Here is a 17,871-nt window from a genome sequence, read left to right as displayed (position 1 = left end):
TTGTGAACCAAAACTCAGCATGATTAAATTCGCCATGTTAGGTAGTAAATATAAGCGAAGTATAACAATCCGGGCATTTCGGGTTTTTTAGTTTTCCTACATTTTTATACTGTATAATGCATGGATATTTCACAGTATCTATAGAGCGGGCGTTAGTAAATCAACACGTCATAATACAGAATACTAAATTCAATGCAAAATATTTCTTCTATTATCAACAATCAACATGTAAAAACAATGAAGTGTATGAAGCACTAATTATACATTAGAAGGAAGCCTAAATTGCTTTTTACGCGGGTACATTACACGCTTAACAGTAATCTAATTATTTATAGCATTAGTAATATTTTATTGTGAATTATTGAAAATAAAAGAAAACACACATCAAAGCAAATATCATTCTGAATCACTATCAGAGCTTGTGGATTTTTGAGTAACTGGAACGAAGAATGAGAGGGATAATACCAAAATTATGTAATCTTTCCAAGATTAATCGTTTTAGTCATCTTCTTCTATATATATATATAAAAGTCAATGTTTGTATGTATGTGATTTATGGACTCCCAAAAGGCCGATTGCCCTAAAAATTTATACGTAGTAGACATTTGTCATGGAGCGTGTTTGTGTGCTATTGATTGGGGATTATCTGCCATGGCGCTTCGGAACAAATTGTGTTTAATCCTATTTCGTTGAAAGTCGCAGCAACACGCGGCGGGTATTGGCTAGTTCAATATAAAATACTTCTATTGTATAATAAGTGCTTCATACACTTTCATTGTTTTTACATGTTGATTGTTGATAATAGAAGATATATTTTGCATTGAGTGTAGTATTCTGTATTATTACGTGTTGATTTACTAACGCCCGCTCTATAGATACTGCGAAATATCCATGCATTATACAGTATAAAAATGTAGGAGAACTAAAAAACCCGAAAAGTCCGGATTGTTATACTTCGCTTACAAATACTACATAACATGACGAATCTAATCATGCTGAGTTTTGGTTCACAAAGTTTCACAATTTTGAGAAATTTTGTAATGAAAAAGAGTATTTTTTAAAGAAAAATCGATTTAAATCCCGATACACATGTTATACATCATTGGAGTCTTCAGAAAAGTTGTGTGTTTCGACGGTATCTAAAACTTTCTAGAATATACAAATGTAGAAAAAATTAAGTTGTAGAAGAGAAAGTTGAAAAATTGATTTTAAGGTGCAACGTACATATCACTTAAGGAAAAATATATAGATGGCAGATATGTTCTTCAAAGTTGTTCAAAATAAATTGCTCTACAAGATTCCGCACAAAAAAAATTTTTTGGATGTCGAGCTAAAAAAATTTTTTTTTAAGTGACACTTGCACCTTAAGAAAAATTAAGGTGCTTATCTTAAAAGATGTGGGATGTAGTCCTAGGAAACTTTCCTGAAGACATAAAAGCATGAAAACATCTGTGAAACTCAGGAAAGACTTTTGACCGTCTTTTTTCAGTTTCGCCCCACTGTGCGCCGGTAGCCTTGAGACTGTTACGTGAGCTGCGATCGAGGATCTCTTCCAAGTTCTTTGTTGAGAATAATTTTAGTTTCTCTGCCACCATTAGCACTATATGTGCAGCCCACTCTAGACTGCCGTGTTTTATCTGTATTCTGATGTCAGCATGTTTGTATTCCTGGACAGCTTGAGGTTCCTGTTTCTACTGTGCCTGAATTTAGCGGGCTACGCAGATCATAGAAAGCCCAATTCGTAGTCCCAATCTGTCTTTTACCTCGTGTATAACATTCTTATCACATGCCCCTATGATTCAATGAGGTGATTTCTCCCTCGAAATCAATACCGTTCTGTTTCGCTCTCTACCAGCTACCACGCCACCAGCTAGTTCTTTGATTTCCCAGAGCTTATAGTTGGTCCGATTCGTGCAGGCTCTCTTTTAAAAGGCACCTTTTGAAATGATCTACGATCGACCTTCATTGATATCAAGGTTGTCCGCGAAATTAAGAAGCATGCGAGATCTCGTGGTGATTGATCCATTCCTTTCTACATCAGATCATCGTATCGCTACGTTGGACAATAGATTAGAAGAGTGCTTCACCTTGCATCAATCTATCCAACATCACAAACGAGTCGGATGTTTCTCCGGCCATTTTGACGCTTGATTATGATTTATTCAGCGTTATGTGAATCAGCTAAATTTGTTTTGTCGTAAAGCCATATTCAAGCATTATCTGCCACCGTTTGATTCGTTCCACTGAATCGTACATCGCTTTGAGATCCACAGACAGAGTGGTGAGTCTTCACGTTGGATAGCAGGAAATCATCCAGCATTTGTCGCAGGGTCAACATTTGGCCCGTCGGTGTTCGTCCTTCTCCAAATCCGCTTCGGTATTCGCCGACAAAGGATTCAGTCAACGAGTGTAGAGAACACACGGTGTGTTTGGTAGAACAATTTTATTCGAAAAAAATCGGCATCGCTAAAACTTCAACATGTGATAGAATCGGCTTTTCTCGTTCATTTGAAAGTAAAATTAAAATATTCTGTCGGAGGCTCTAGAACAACTTTTGACGTAGGACTACGTCTTTGTTTTCGATATAGGGGTGCACGCTGCAAATTCTACAAAAATGGTATGTAACGAAAAGTCCAATTTTAAACGCATATAATTCAGCCATCTCACTATAAATTTTCAAATTTTTTGCTCATATCGCCCCGAAATACTTCTAAGAATGGATTCCAATTGATAAACCCAAAGATTTTTGATATTATGGCATTAAAAATTTAAATAATGAACAACCTAGTCAAAATATCGCGCATTTACACACAGAAGATAGCGCTTCCCTAGTCTAGCACGACAGATTTGTGTACCTAGAGCGATACGCTTCTATGAATGACGTCATCATCGACTATTTAAACGGACGGATTTCGCCAGACCAGCTCAGTTACCTGTTGAACAGCAGGCGAAGCAGATCACTGCGGTGTGTGTCACAGCCAGTGTAGCTGAGTTAGAAGTCAGTTACACTGCCTGTGGTGGTACGCTATGCTAACTTTTGTGTTGTGCTCGTTTCCAGCACACTTTAATGTATAATTATTCGCACACAAAATAGTTTATACTTACGAGCTCCATTTGCAAACACGGTTAACAGAGTGTCGTGGTATTAGTTGTCTCTTTCGCTCGACCCATCATCATTTATTTATTAAATTGCACAACGAAAGTTTAATATTTACGTTAGATCAATTCATTGATTCATTTCCCCATCACGTCATTCATTCCCACTCAGCCTATAGTATTTTGATTCTACTAATAGGTACATACTACAAAGTCTATTTATGAATGAATACACTGCCACTTGAAAAACCGTTGCAAAAATGCATCTTGTCCAGATATAAAATTGTTTTCGATTCTTGTATATTTATAGTTTCGGTAATGCATTCGCTATATTTGTATGCGTACTTTAGGAAAGTTACAATAATGGCAAAATATAACTAGAATGCTTGGTCTTTACATGAAATGTGTTGATTTTTCTTCACTGGTCCGGGTTTTTTTACCATACACAATCGAAAAGTTTTTACAAGCTAATCTTATGCTATAAAAATTTAGTTCCAGATATTAGTTCGGTCACAGTTTTCTGTCTTCTTTCTTCAGATCTTCTTAAATAAGTTTAATCGGATTCAATCACCTACTACAAATGAAATGACCTGATAACCAAGAAGGTTTGGTTCAATATGTAATATTCGATGTTGATTGGTTGTGATTAAACCATACGTAAGAAATATGTTTGATTTATTATTACTATAAATGTACTAAGAAAATAAATATTTTACATTAAGTAGTAAAGTCCTACGTCAACAGTTCGTGCGACCCCATAGGGCTGCCCCTTGTAGTTTTTATTTTAAAGTTTTTTTGTTTGGTTTTCCAATGAAACTATTTAACATTTTTGCCCCTAGGTAGTACTTTTGACATTCAAATATTACTAAAAGTGAGAATCTGATGGACAATTCAATTGTGTACAACTTTGTAGAAAACTACATCCCGATCTAAAATCACCAGAGAAAGCTATTAAATTTTCTAGATTCTCACGGGACCTATTGGTACAGAAGCTTTATTCCAAGAACATTTTCATTTGTAAAAAAATGGATTGCCTTATTTTAACAGTGTGCTCAGAAGAACCTGAATGCTAGCAAAGTCCCACCTTTAAGCGGAAAAATATAATTCCAGATTCCACCGTTTTATGCGCACCAATGATATTTTAGGAGCATGGAGATATAGAGAAGAGTAGATAAAATTTGAACGAAATTAAGACACTTTTGAAAGATGCTGAGTAATGCAGCAAAATAAAACCGTTTTTTCTGTCACAGATATATTTGTTTCTTCTTTTTTATTTCTTCACTTATTCTGGAGTATGCTTGATATAATCTTGAATCAACCTTTTTGCTCGTTAGCATCTTGTGGGATATATTTGGCCTAAATTTTAACTTTATATTTGATCAACTCGATTAGATATTCAGTCATTTGATTTTATTTCATTTGAGAATCCTGATTGACAATTTCATGAAGGATAGAAAAATAATTCGATGAGATTTATGTTCAAGTTTGTTAACTTTTGGGAGTCGCGGTACATTGAACAGAAAACGCAATAGTAAATGAGAAATAAAGATGTTGTCTATTGTACGAAGATAGCGATCTCAATATAAAAGTAGATATAGAAAGTATCACCTTTACCCGAAAGACGTGTTGCTGTTATTGTTTCCAGATTCAGATTGATGTGTTGTCTTTGCTCTTATCCCATATTATGAGGAAAATCTTCAATAAACAGACTTGTATTACTTTGAGAATTTACTGAATGTATGGTCCAGCCTGATATTTTCTTGTTCGTTTTTTGTGATCCGTGTTCAACCTTTAACGACTCCGGATTTTCTTCTTAAAGGAAATTATGAAATTTGGTTTTGTTCTTTTTTCTAAGATTGTGTGAAGCCTGTTCGATTTGGAAATAAAATTTGAGGACAAGTAAAACTCTACATCTATAAATTCTGATGAAATGAAAAAGAAAACAAACATGGATCGAAAACTCGAAGACTTTTTTTCTCTTTCAATCATCTTTCTTTTAATGTTGATAAGGACAAACAGATTCTCAGGATTCTCAACCCAAAATTGCTATAAAATCTGTTTATTACATTGACTTGAACTGTTCACTTTAGTTCATTCAAATATAAAGCTTTGAATTTAAGCTAATTGTATTTTACCTGGCAGGATGGGATCAGGAAGAAGGGTCATTCTAGTTAACATTAGCTATCTCCTAGAGCGAGGAAAGAAATGAAAAAGGCATGATAAAATCAGTGACATTAATCAACATCTTGAAAAGGTATAAGATTATCGAATAAATTTGGACAACACCTTTCCACACCTCCTTGTATATAATATGTCATTTTCGCCCAAGACCCGGAGGAATCTGAAAATATATTTTTTTCTGCTGAGAATGGGACTTTGTATATATTGAAATTTATCTGAATTTACTGTTCATTTAAACCCAACATTTTTTTGTAAGTCCTTGTTAATCGACTTCTTAACCCATAGGCCCCGCACACACCTAAAAACTGATAAAATTTTAATAATTTTCTCGGGTGATTTTACATCGATTTATAGCATTCTACGAAGTTGTAGACAATGAAATTGTTCATCAGATTCTCACTTTTAGTATTTTTTAATGTCCATAGTACCAATTAGTAGCAAAACTACGAATTACTTTCATTAAAAAACTTAAGTTTTTATTTGTTTCATTTTTCGATCTTTGAGTTTTTGGTAACACTTTGAAGCCAAATTCCCATTTTCGCTCAAGAAAATATACTATCATTTTTTTTGTAAAAATAGTTGTAATAATAATTTTGTCGAAAGGTTTTGTAGTTATCTGGAGAATGATGTGAAGAAGAACTGTGGAGAATTTCGAAACGATTGGCCTAGTAAATTTTGAGTTATGATGTCCTTTTTAGGTGCATTCGGAAATTCACTATCACTTGACCAATTAAAATTTAAGAAAATATTGTTCAAATGTTGCATCATTATATGAAATGTGATTGAATTGACTAAAACTCTCTGTGCCTCTTTTTTTGATTTTTTTTGAAGAAAAAAAATTACCTGAATACTTTATACCAAACCCCCCACCTCTCTCTCTACCCCTTAAGGTTTTTAATTTTGGATACGTCCATTTTGAGTGTCGTACATTATTAACAACTCAAACAAGCTTTTCGCGAAAGAATATGAAGCAAAATATTTTTGGCCACCTGTTTGTATGGAACCTTCCCATAGTGTGGCCCGTCAACTGAGTTTGTCTGGCAAAGTTGTAAACTTCTGATAGTCAGGCTGCAATCAAAAGGTCCTTAGCTCAGACAAATCACGGTCCAAGCTAGTGATCGCGTGCCGAACCCAAATCGAAGAGCCAAGCATTGTCAACACTATCTACCTTATCTGGGTGCCCGGACATTGCGGTATTACTGGAAATGAATGGGCCAACGAATTGTCCAGGGCAGCTTCAGCGATTGACTTCGTTGGTCCTGAGCCCGCGCTGCCAATTTCGACAAGTTGGATAAGGGAAAAAATACGGTCTTGGGCTTCGTCCGAGCACCGCAATTATTGAAGAAATCTACAGACGTGTCACCAAACAAAGACGTTTCTAGAACAACCGTGCCCAGTGATTTCGAAAAATCTGCTACATTTTTCGAAGCTCCACTGCGGCATGCTGACCAGGGCTTTAACCGGCCACTGCAAACTCAATTATCACATGGCGACTATTCAGCGCGCTGAGTCTTTTTCATGTGATCTTTGTGAATCCGACCACCGGACCTCATATCATCTGATATGCAACTGCCCAGCGGTAGCGCAATTGAGATTTCGAGTTTTCGGCCGTCCTTATATAGACGAAACCATGTTTGGACGGCTGAAACTCAGAGACATACCAAAGTTTCTTATCCAAAGTGGTAAAGAGCTTTTGGCTTATTCGCAGGGAAATTAAACTACTTGTGAGTTTAAGTTACCTGTTGTTTATTTTTGTTTTTGTGCTGTTATTTTTCCCACCCTTCCAAATCTATTTCCCCCACACCTCCACTCAGGAAATGATGAAAACACACGGCAAGCACAAATCCCCGACTACATACGGGGAACGTGCCATTTAAGTCAATATATTCTGCTCTGCTGGAATCATTTTTCAGAAGTCGTTCTGAGTGATATGTGCTCTTCAACACTAAAAAATTATTTTAAAACGTTGAAATTATTAGGATCCGTTTCTATGTATCCACCCCCGTTGCACTAGGTATGGTTAGATCATGATGTCCATCATCCAAAATATATCACATTAACAAATTTATTCAAATCAAGTCACTGCGCACAATTCCATCTGATTGTTTCGCAACGATCCAATTACGCGGCAATCATGAAGTTGACAAACATTGCAGTGGAAAGTTCAGCAAGCGTAAATAAAAATACTTCCCGGATCCAACTGACAGAGTCCCATGGCCTACTCTGCCCAGCAGTTGTTGAGTCGTGCATTTTTCTGCATCGCCGCGCCACACAATGCAATGGCGTGCCATCGTTATCAAACTAAATCATCGCCGAATGGCAATGTCACCACTGATGGATAAAATGTAGGTACCTGGCTATGTACTAACAAAGCCTACACGAAACCGATAGAGATGTCATTCGTCACGACTAAATCGTTACCAAGGTGGGGGGGGCATCGTTATTTTGTCTGGGATTGAGTCATCACCTGCCCCGACTCCACACTATTCAATGCAGGTGGGCTGAAGCATTCATTTGAGCGGGCGGTGATCGGATAATTGCTGCATTTTTGGGATAGAAATCACCCGCAGAAAATGCTAATTTTAACGACTGCTACATTTCTCAGAACATTACTAAATACCGACAACTTATCGTAATTTTTTCTCTTTCAACCAACCAACCAACAGCCAGCAAAGAAAGCAAGAGCAGTTCCAGTGACCCGTCGGATGATACCGAGTTCATCGTAGTCCCACTAGAACATCAGCGGCCATCCTACTTCAACCGTTACCCGGGCAGCTTTGATGGTTTCGATGGCGTGTTGGACACCGACGATTTTCCTCACCACGGCCAAAATCCGATCTTCTTCCCGTCGATTAACCCGTTCACGTGGCAGTTTTCGTCTTACCTCGACGGTGAGTCGCTGCATCAGATTATCATAGCTGCTGTGGCGTGCTCAGAGTACCTTGCTGAACCGTTGACCGGAAAGATTGATTAGTTTTTAAAAATGTCAGACAATCTATTTTAAATGCTTCTAAAATCGTTATTAGCTACGCCACTGCAACGCAATTAAATTAGTTATACTTGGCAGACGTGAGTCGATGCGAATAATTATAGCACTCATTGTTTGATTTTTTCCCATAGATTTGATGAGACGTCTTCGTGATCGGTTCTCCGGCTCATGGAATCCGTTCTATGGTGGCGGTGACTTTGTTCCATCCGGACCGGGAGTTTGGCCTGTCGACATTCCGGACGAATCCTCCGATGGTGGAGAAACCAATACAACCTCAACTGTTAAGGTTTGCTGTTGCATCACTACTCGTTACTGTCTAATTCTACTTAATGTTTTTTTTTTAGATCATCGATGGACACAAAGTGATCATCAACGATACCTACTACACCAAGCATACCGAATTCGGAACATCGATTTACAAGGTTCGAGTGGTTGATGTTAAACCACTGGACGAGGACGAAGCCGGTAAGATTCCCACAGAAAAGCCCGTTGAAAGTGGAAATCGTGTCGGCACTGATGATGCGGAAACACCGAAGGAAAGTGACGATTCGGACAAGAAGGAACCAACTACGGATGCTCCGAAGCGTGACACCGAACTGGATTCGAGTGATGAGGATACCACTCAGGCCGATGACAGTCTGAATACGATCAACAACGATATTGACAGCGCGAAGAAGGATGAGGTAATTACTGAAGCTTCAGCTGATAAAGATGCTGCTTCCGCCACTACTGCTGCAGCTGAAGAATAAACCTACTAAGACTTTCACACTTCTATGGAAAAGATGGGCTCAACCAGATTTCCTTCTTCCAAGAATTGGACTGCTCTGTAGTTTCCTGTTAAATCGATCTCTCGAAATAGCACTAATACCTCTATCACAGCTAAGATCTACTTATATTATCGGAACAAACCATTAGGCCAACCCATTTGAACCAAACCAAGAACTGCATGCACCTTGCATCTAACCATCCAATCTTCTACTGTATCCCACTGTGATTCTGCTACTCGTCGGACTGCTGTACAGTTTTCAATTCTACCTTCCTGTCGCACTCTGTGCATAAGATTCGTTTCTAATCGAACAACTTCCACCATTTTAAGCCTAAGAAACTTTCGAACTGACGGGTTGCACGCCACGCTATACCGGAAATCTACAACTAGAATACCAGATGATGAAAAAATAAGAAACAAAGATTCGTCCGACGCTCTTCTGTAGAAACAATACGATTTATTGCAACAGGATGGCTAGTGATTCGAGAGAAAGCTTCGAACCTGTACAAAAAAAAACAACAAGATGAAGGCCCAAAGAATGGCTCTCATTGCTTATTTTAGTTTTTTGGTTCCGTCTATTTGCGAGTAGCGATGTGATGAAGCGTTTTATTTTTTTGCTAAACATTACTTTTTATGTAAATAAACGATACTGTTACAGAAATTAACACAATTAATTTTTAACTGTCCCTGCTCTCGCTGATGAACTAAATCCTACTGCATTTTTTATACTAGCCCTAATAGAGTCGAGTACTAAGAACAGAACTGCATGCATTTTAACGAATCTCACGGATAATGTGTAAATATCGGGGTAAGTACGTTCGAATAACTTCACGCTCACAAAACTAAATAGATTAACTGATGAGGTACTGGGGGAGTGTAGTGTAATTCATTTCGGATTAAGTTTCTTATTTTATTCGTTTATTTAACACGGTTCAATGAGCTAATGCTGAGTTGCGTTATATTATTCAAGAAAACTGATGCCATCTGCACTTTTTTAGCGTAGGCCATTTGAATTTCGGTTGAGAGCAACGCAAGACAATCGTTCGTCCCTTTGCTTTTTCGAAAGCCTAATTGTGTATCTGACAGTAAGCCATTTGCTTCGACCCAATTGCCGAGGCGAAACAAGATCATTTTCTCGAACAACTTCCGAATACAGGACAGCATTGCAATCGATCGATACGACTTGTGATCGGAGGCTGGTTTTATTGGTTTTTGGGGGGCCCGTAGTTAGGATGAATATAAGATTCTTCTGTAGACTCTATTTCAAAGAAATGTCGCACTCAATTGTTCGTTACTTTTTAATGTGTTGGTAACTATAGATCAGTAGCAACTCGGAAACGCACATTGCACTGTATCCCAGGTGATCAAAATGTTTAAAAAGCATCAGAGCAGCAGGAAACGAGGCACTGCATGACTATTGAACCAATTCAAACGTCAATCCAACATTTCGATTCAAGTTTCAATTTATTTTCAAATGCAGCAATAAAACGTTTGGTACACCCTCTGTGCAAAGTTTGGAAGGCAACCAATCAGAAAATCTTGTTTGGCAAGCGATCTGTGGATGTGGCAAAATATTAATTATATTTCTTCGTTACATCTGAGTCTGCAACGAACAAATCCACATGAAAGCGTCCAAAAGTGACATCTCGAGGTATTACGAAGAATCGACACTGTTTGGTCGGATTTGGCATGTTTCGCTCTGCCCAATCAGTCTTAGACTGGCACAGAACCAATAATGTTGTTTTTGCACTATACTCCGCCCTATCACAATTTTAATCCATCTTGAAGACAAACACGAAATTTCACGAAATTTCAAAAAAGAAGTTTAAAATACCCTTGTGAAAGTGTCTACACGTATCAAATTTAACCTTACTCTAGATTTGACTAATTGGGTCACTGTAAATGTGTGTTTATTTGAGGATATTTGTAGAATCTTGGACATTTAGCAGCGTCAATATTTTTATAAATATTCTAGTTTTGAGGTGTGCCTCAAAGCATGCTTCATACAAGCAAAAAATTCTTGTTCTGTTGGAATGATATAATTTAATTATTAAAATTCAGTTTTTCATTGCTAAATTCATAGCCTCAGAGTTTATGGACAACATTGAAACGAATTATTGCGTTGCGTTGCGTTGCGTTGCGTTGTGACGATGATTTTGGCGGATTGCACACTGACTTCATCATGTTTGACTGCTGATTATCTAATAAGAGTTGCTTAGGAAGTGGTAAGTAGGAATTCATACCAATCCGACCCATATTAAAACCTCAACAGCATGATAGCCATCATTGCCGGCCGCCCCCATCTCCATCGTTCACGGGGAAGGATAAAGGATAAGGTAGACGGGAAGTGTTGATGCTCCACCTACTTAACGGAAGGACGACGATTCATCAGACTCTTCCATAGGTGTCGCGGAGTTGGTGGTTTAGAAGGGTATCAGGTCTAGGATTCGCTCCAAGCAAACGATGCGACCTGTAAAGCATATTTTATTAGGTAGTTGTTTAGTTAGTCTTCGAGTGCACGATCACTCGAAAAAGAGATGATCTTGTTTAGTTTTTGGTTATTTTTAAACTCTGGGCAGCCGGCTACCGAGAGTATACTATGTTCCCTAAACAAAAACAATTTGAACTCCACACAGCCGATCGTGGGAGTATTGCCTGGAAAAGCTAATCTTATCTGCGTAATGGGCCGGATCACTATTTATTGCAACAGTATTTGGACAGAACTCGCTACTTCTTCTCTACGATATATTTATTGGCTTGAAAACTACCAAGTGACAGCATATTATACTGGCAAAAATAGCGCGAGATGTTATAAATCAAGGAAAGTATTTCTTATTTTCCATATCGGATTGTTTGTGGAATACAAGTATACGAGCGATAATACCGAATACTGAAGGGAAATATAAAGGATTGTTAACCTGATGCACGGGCTTGTTAGCAATAACGGAGCTTTAAATTAGGTTCATAAAAACAGAAGCGGCGAATTTTCAATACGTATTGACCCGTGTTCATAGATACTAGTCAGATTAGTCGTATTGGGGCTAATTTACGATCAACTATTCATTTTTACGGCACCCTCTCATTCTGTTCGCACCCTCTCATTCTGCGGTCTAAGGACCAAATGTCATCAATAGACTTAGACTCGCGTGGAAGCATGAGATAGGAAACTTGTAAGAATTTTGCTATCCCACCGTTTGACTACCAGAATGGATGGGAGAACAGTAATACTAGCAAATACCGACTACCATAAGAGCGGTGCAAATTTGAACGAGTGACGTAGGGTACTGCACTGAAAAAAGGACCAGGAGTGCGATTTTACGAAGTTTTAGCTTCCGATGGCCCTACATTTTCTGACAAAGTGAAGTTCTTGAATGTTGAGATTTTTATTACTGGTTAGAAAAGCAAAAGTATCATAAAGCTAGTGTTAGGCCTTCATGAGACCTCAAGAAGTCACTTTTGGAGGTATTCGTAAATGTAGATTTGTCGGTAGACGGTTCCAAATATAATAAGAAAAATACCTAATTTAACACAACTACAGATCACTTGCAACATAAAAAGCTTTTTGTGAAATTCGACAGCTCCATCTTAGGCCAATTCAATAAATTTCCTACATGAAAGTTTCCATTTTTTAAAAACGGTTTTTAAACCAAAGCTTTGGAAGTTAAACCTTGGCGTGGAAGTGCCGGTATATTAATATATTCTGTTACTTAGTGTAGAATTAGATTTCGTCATTTACGGCTAATATACAACCGCCAGAAGAAACTTAAAACGTTGGTACACAATCAAGAAAGGCGAATCAGAAAAGGTATATGTCAGTGATTCACTAAATACAGACTGGAAAGAGGGTAATATGGAAAACCTTAAGGTCCGTCCAGATTAAGTCTTCGGTACGGAGCAAAACCTCGGCCTAGGAACTCCTAGCATGTTGTTAGTCGCCTCTTACGACATGGGAGCAGTTCCCAGAGGTTCTATTCTTGGTTGAAATAGTGCAAAAAGATTTCAGCCCGCCGGACACCACACGGCTTTGGACAACATTGAAACGAATTATGCCGATTAAGTCGTGTGGTGCCCGGCGGGCTAAATTTTTTTGCGCTGTGTCCGCCAAAAATAGAATCACTGGGAACCTGCTCTCATGTCGTAATAGGCGACTAACAACATGCTAGGAGTTCCTAGGTCTAAGGAGTGAGTGAATTGATATATATTGCAGTATTGTAGTGGACCGTTTGTCTTTCGACATAGAGTTCTCACGTGAATGAAAAGCGATATAAATAACTCGAAGCAACGGCGTAGCCAAAAGGAGGCCTTGGGGTCTAGGACCACTCCCCCCTCCACCCAAAAAAAACTAAACTAAATTTATGCTGACTGATTTAATCCAATATTACAATAATAATTATCTGATCAGTACATTGATAACCTGTTGTTTTAAACATCATGAAAAATTTGAAAAATTATGGAAATGGGAACCTGATCTGTAACTGACCTGGTCTTGATCTCACAGTTGTCTAATCACACCTTGAGCTTTGTTTTGTCAGCGTTCTGTTTTCTGCTACATCAGTAGTGATGGGTCCCTCTCTTCTAGTGAAACCAGTAGCACTTCATCCACCATTGATCGCCATGATCATATCCCAAGATATGTGCAGACTTCTTTCGGAGAAATTTGTGATGAGGATGAGGACTTAACAGTAGATCAAATTGAAGTCGCTGTTAGTCATGTTCCGGTTGTGAGCCAAACTCTAAGCGCTATCGATGTCAATGAAACGATGATTACCAGAGTTTGTTCTCGGTTAAAATCGTCTTTCAATCCGGGACCTGATGGCTTCCCTTCAGTACTTTTGAAAAGACACATCGACGTTTTAGAGACTCTACTTCTTCGCATCTTTAGAGCATCTATTTCCAGTGACATCTTTCCATCCTGCTGGAAGTCCGCGAATATGTTCCCAGTCCATAGAAAAGGTAATAAGCGAGACGTGAATAATTACCGGGGAATTACTTCATTGAGTGCTGTCTCGAAATTGCTCGAGCTGGTGATTATGGAACCTCTTCAGGCTCACTGCAAGCAGTACCTAAGTGACGATCAACATGGCTTCACGTCTGGGCGTTCGACAACGACTAACCTGCTTTGCCTAACATCCTACATAACAGACAGTATGGAACGTCGCACTCAAACCGATGTTATCTATACAGACCTATCTGCAGCCTTTAACAAAGTGAACCATGATATAATAATCGCTAAAATGGAGAGATTTGGAATTAACGGTAGTCTGTTGCAGTTGTTTCGATCCTTCAGGTCGAGAAATAGTGGTTGTCATAGGAGATTGTCAGGCACCCACATTTACTGCTACGTCAGGAGTACCCCAGGGAAGTCACTTGGGACCGCTGATGTTTCTGCTTTACTTCAACGACGTTCATCTAGTTCTGAAGATTCCACGTCTGTCCTTCGCAGACGATCTCAAGATCTTTCTTCTCATCCGCTCTACTGAAGATTGTAGATTACTCCAACGACAGTTTGAAACCAGCGCTGACTGGTGCTCGGTGATATTGTTCTCACCCGAAAAAGACCCGATTTGTTTTAACTACCGTCTACTGGATACTGAAATTGAACGCGTTGGTCACGTGAAGGATCTAGGAGTGATTCTAGACTCGCAACTTACGTTTAAATAGCACGTCTCCTATACAGTTAGCAAAGCATCTCGAATGCTGGGATGCATCTTCAGAATAGCGAAAAATTTTACGGACATTTTTTGTCTCAAAGCGCTGTACTGCTCTTTGTCGCGGTCAATCGTGGAGTAGGTACTGCTGCGAAGTTTGGAGCTTAAACTATAACAACGTCGTTAAGAAAATTGAGTCCGTGCAACGACGCTTTTTACGTTTTGCGCTTCGTAGGTTGCCGTGGAGAGATCCCGTCCGTCTGCCAAGTTACGAAAGCCGGTGCCAGCTGATTAGTTTAGAACCCCTGGTTGTACGAAGGAATACAGCAAGGTATTTGTTCGTTGTTGATACTTTGCGAGGTCATGTGGATTGCCCAGCCATCTTGGAGCAAATTAACATAAATGTCGCCCCTCGAACAACGCGTAACAACCTCATGCTCCGATTGTCATTTCGACGCACTAATTATAGCATGCATGGGGCCATTACTGGCCTACAAAGGATCTTCAACCGAGTCGCATCAGCCTTCGACTTTAATTTGTCTCACCCAACTCTACGTCTACGATTTTTCAGAACCTTCAACGGACCAGTTAATTTCGGCTGATTCCTTCATTCCAGTTTTTTTTTCATTGTATTGTTATTATTTTTATCAAATTTTTTTTAACGATTTGACTGTTAGCAATAAGTTTAGCAATAAGACATCATTAGGGCTTTGAATTGTCTGTTTGTGTATATATGACAACATCAATATCAAACACCTGCATGAAAACATTTCAATAGAAACTCATTCCAAAGTTCTACAATTAATCATTAACCTATGATTTCCTATCATATTGAGCTAACTTTTGAAAAGATGTACCGAAATATGGACTCGGGTAACTTTTTTGAATAGGAAGCGAAGTTGGAATTTATTTAATGTCTATGAAACATAGAACTGCTCACCGAAAAATTGCATATTTTTCAACATTTGCTGAACATCTTCTTGATCCCGCCATTTTCGGAGGTTTAGTATCTTCGATGAATTTTACAAACGTTAAACAGCACATTATCTGATAAAATAATTTTGACATTATATCGTTCAAAAAGTATTTATGCAGAATTTACTCTTCAAACAAATTTAGTTCGAGACTTAATGTCTTCAGCAAAATTTTGGGGAGTGTACAAACCACTTTGTTGTAGACTCCATGTGTTAAGAGTATCAAAATATGTTAGGCTGTTTGTTTTTGCCTTTAAAATGAATTATTATGATTTTACTGTTTCTAGTCTAGTCTAGTCTAGTCTACACATACACAACCAATACATGCAGGGATTCTGGAAAATTGAAGACGTTCGTCTACAATTTTTCTTGTCAATATTAATATTTGTGGTACATATGGAACGTGACACAATCATTAAAGCGGCTAGGCCAACTGTGCAGCGTACAAAATAAAGATGATTCAAAATTATACGGCAATCAAATTATTCATTTAATGAAGAATTCAATCAACGAATCATTTTGAACCTTAAATAAGGAAGAAACGTGGACAACCGTACACAACCGTTTCAATTTAGTGGGGGTTTGATAAATCGTTGGGAGTGACTTTGCTAAGAGGGTTAATGTCACTCCTTTGGTTCCTGGGATGGGACAGAGGTATTTAGCCCTGCCTTGGCTAGTGAGCTTAGGTTATAGCGCCTTTATTCGCTCGGTTTTGGATCCGAGTCGCCCTAATGTCTACAAAACCCATATAAAATTAATGGTTTCGAGTGGACGTAGAGCGACTCTTATTCAAAAACTTAATCAGCTTCTGCTACTCGCTTTCATAGAATTTAAAGAAGCCGGCTTTGTCTTTTTTATTTTGCTTTGTATGTATTTAGTAATGAAGGAGGCAGCAAAAAGATGAAGGTGAATCTAGTGGGTTTCAGTGTTCATTGAAAGGGTATGATAATTTTAGGCCCAGGTGATAATCATGTAATTTCCTCTTTATAGAAGATATAATTTAACATTCTATAATTTAACTAATTTACGAACTAATGCTCAGATATTAAACCTGGACCAATTTTGCTTGTGCTAGAAATACCGCGTCAGATAAGGTGCTTTAAGAATTTGTGAACTTATCGTAATCGAGCTCTGCTTTTTGGGAACTTGAGTTTCCATCGTGAGCATTACATTCTATTCAGCATCCGCCTTCTACTGTTAAGTTACATACCATATCTCGATTAACATCTCCTTCTTAAATATTTTTGTAATCCAGGTAAAATTGACGAAAGACACAAATTTTCACCCACATCATATATTTCTAACCAATACAGCAATAAATTAGAATAGATTATTGTGTACAAAGTCGAGGCATAGTCATCCTCCCCCAAACCGCTTTACCCTATTCACACTTCCGCTTTACCACAAGATACTGCTCAACAAACATTGGCATGCATTATGTGAGCCTCGGTCTGTTCATGAATATATTTCCGTCTTCGTCCCCGTGAGGCGGTGCGGTGATCGACAACGTGGATTTAGATTAACACAAAGTAATCAATGGATACATACGAAGGTAGATTACATGGAGATATCCAGAACACAACGCACTCTGAGATGGACAAGTCGTTGCTCTTCCCGGATCCAAAACGTTCGCTATTTACCCAGACGATTAATATGAATACACAATGTAAAGAATAAAAATGTTACAGATACTTATCAATATTGGTAGTCCATTCCGAGTCGAAAGCATAGTCAAATCGGCTGCTTCTAGTCGATCCAAATGGGGTTGTTTTCCTTCTACCATTAACAGGACAATCGAATCTGCAGTAATTCTACCAGATCTTTTGAAGTATTTCTTCCAGGCTGTGTGAAATCCATTTCTTCGTCCATAAAGCACGAACAGCAAGTAATCAATCTCCGTGATGAACTTGAGTACTCAATTTTTCGCTAAAGATTCAACTTCGATAAAAAAAACGAGAATTGCGACAGCAACAAATTTTTCGAATTATTAATGATTTTACTGTTTATGATAAATCTCTTTTACTGTATATCAACAATAAAATTTGCATTTTATCCACAGCTTGAGTTTGTGAAGCTCACAATAAGGTTAGTCAAAAAAAAGCATTTCGTAAATATCATTTTATAACTCGATTTGCTCCCTACATGTAGAATTCATACTTTTAACAAAACTGTTTTAATGACAGATTCAATAATTTTACTAAAGACCAGAAGTCTGTT

The 17,871-nt window shown here is 38.2% G+C and overlaps 1 protein-coding gene across 1 annotated transcript in view; it reads left to right on the top strand.

The window, feature by feature from the left end:
* Positions 1–17,871, top strand: part of LOC131678648 (uncharacterized) — a 75,653-nt gene that overhangs the window by 44,672 nt on the left and 13,110 nt on the right. Inside the window, exons 2-4 of the mRNA XM_058958887.1 lie at positions 7,944–8,168; positions 8,398–8,552; positions 8,611–8,949. Of these exons, the coding sequence (XP_058814870.1) occupies positions 7,944–8,168; positions 8,398–8,552; positions 8,611–8,949 (719 nt within the window). The remainder of the gene's footprint in view (positions 1–7,943; positions 8,169–8,397; positions 8,553–8,610; positions 8,950–17,871) is intronic.

Source organism: Topomyia yanbarensis, chromosome 2, assembly GCF_030247195.1.
Source record: "Topomyia yanbarensis strain Yona2022 chromosome 2, ASM3024719v1, whole genome shotgun sequence".
In the NCBI taxonomy this organism is placed as follows: domain Eukaryota; kingdom Metazoa; phylum Arthropoda; class Insecta; order Diptera; family Culicidae; genus Topomyia; species Topomyia yanbarensis.
The sequence above is the reverse complement of the archived record's forward strand: the minus strand, read 5'-3'. Positions and strand labels throughout refer to the sequence as shown.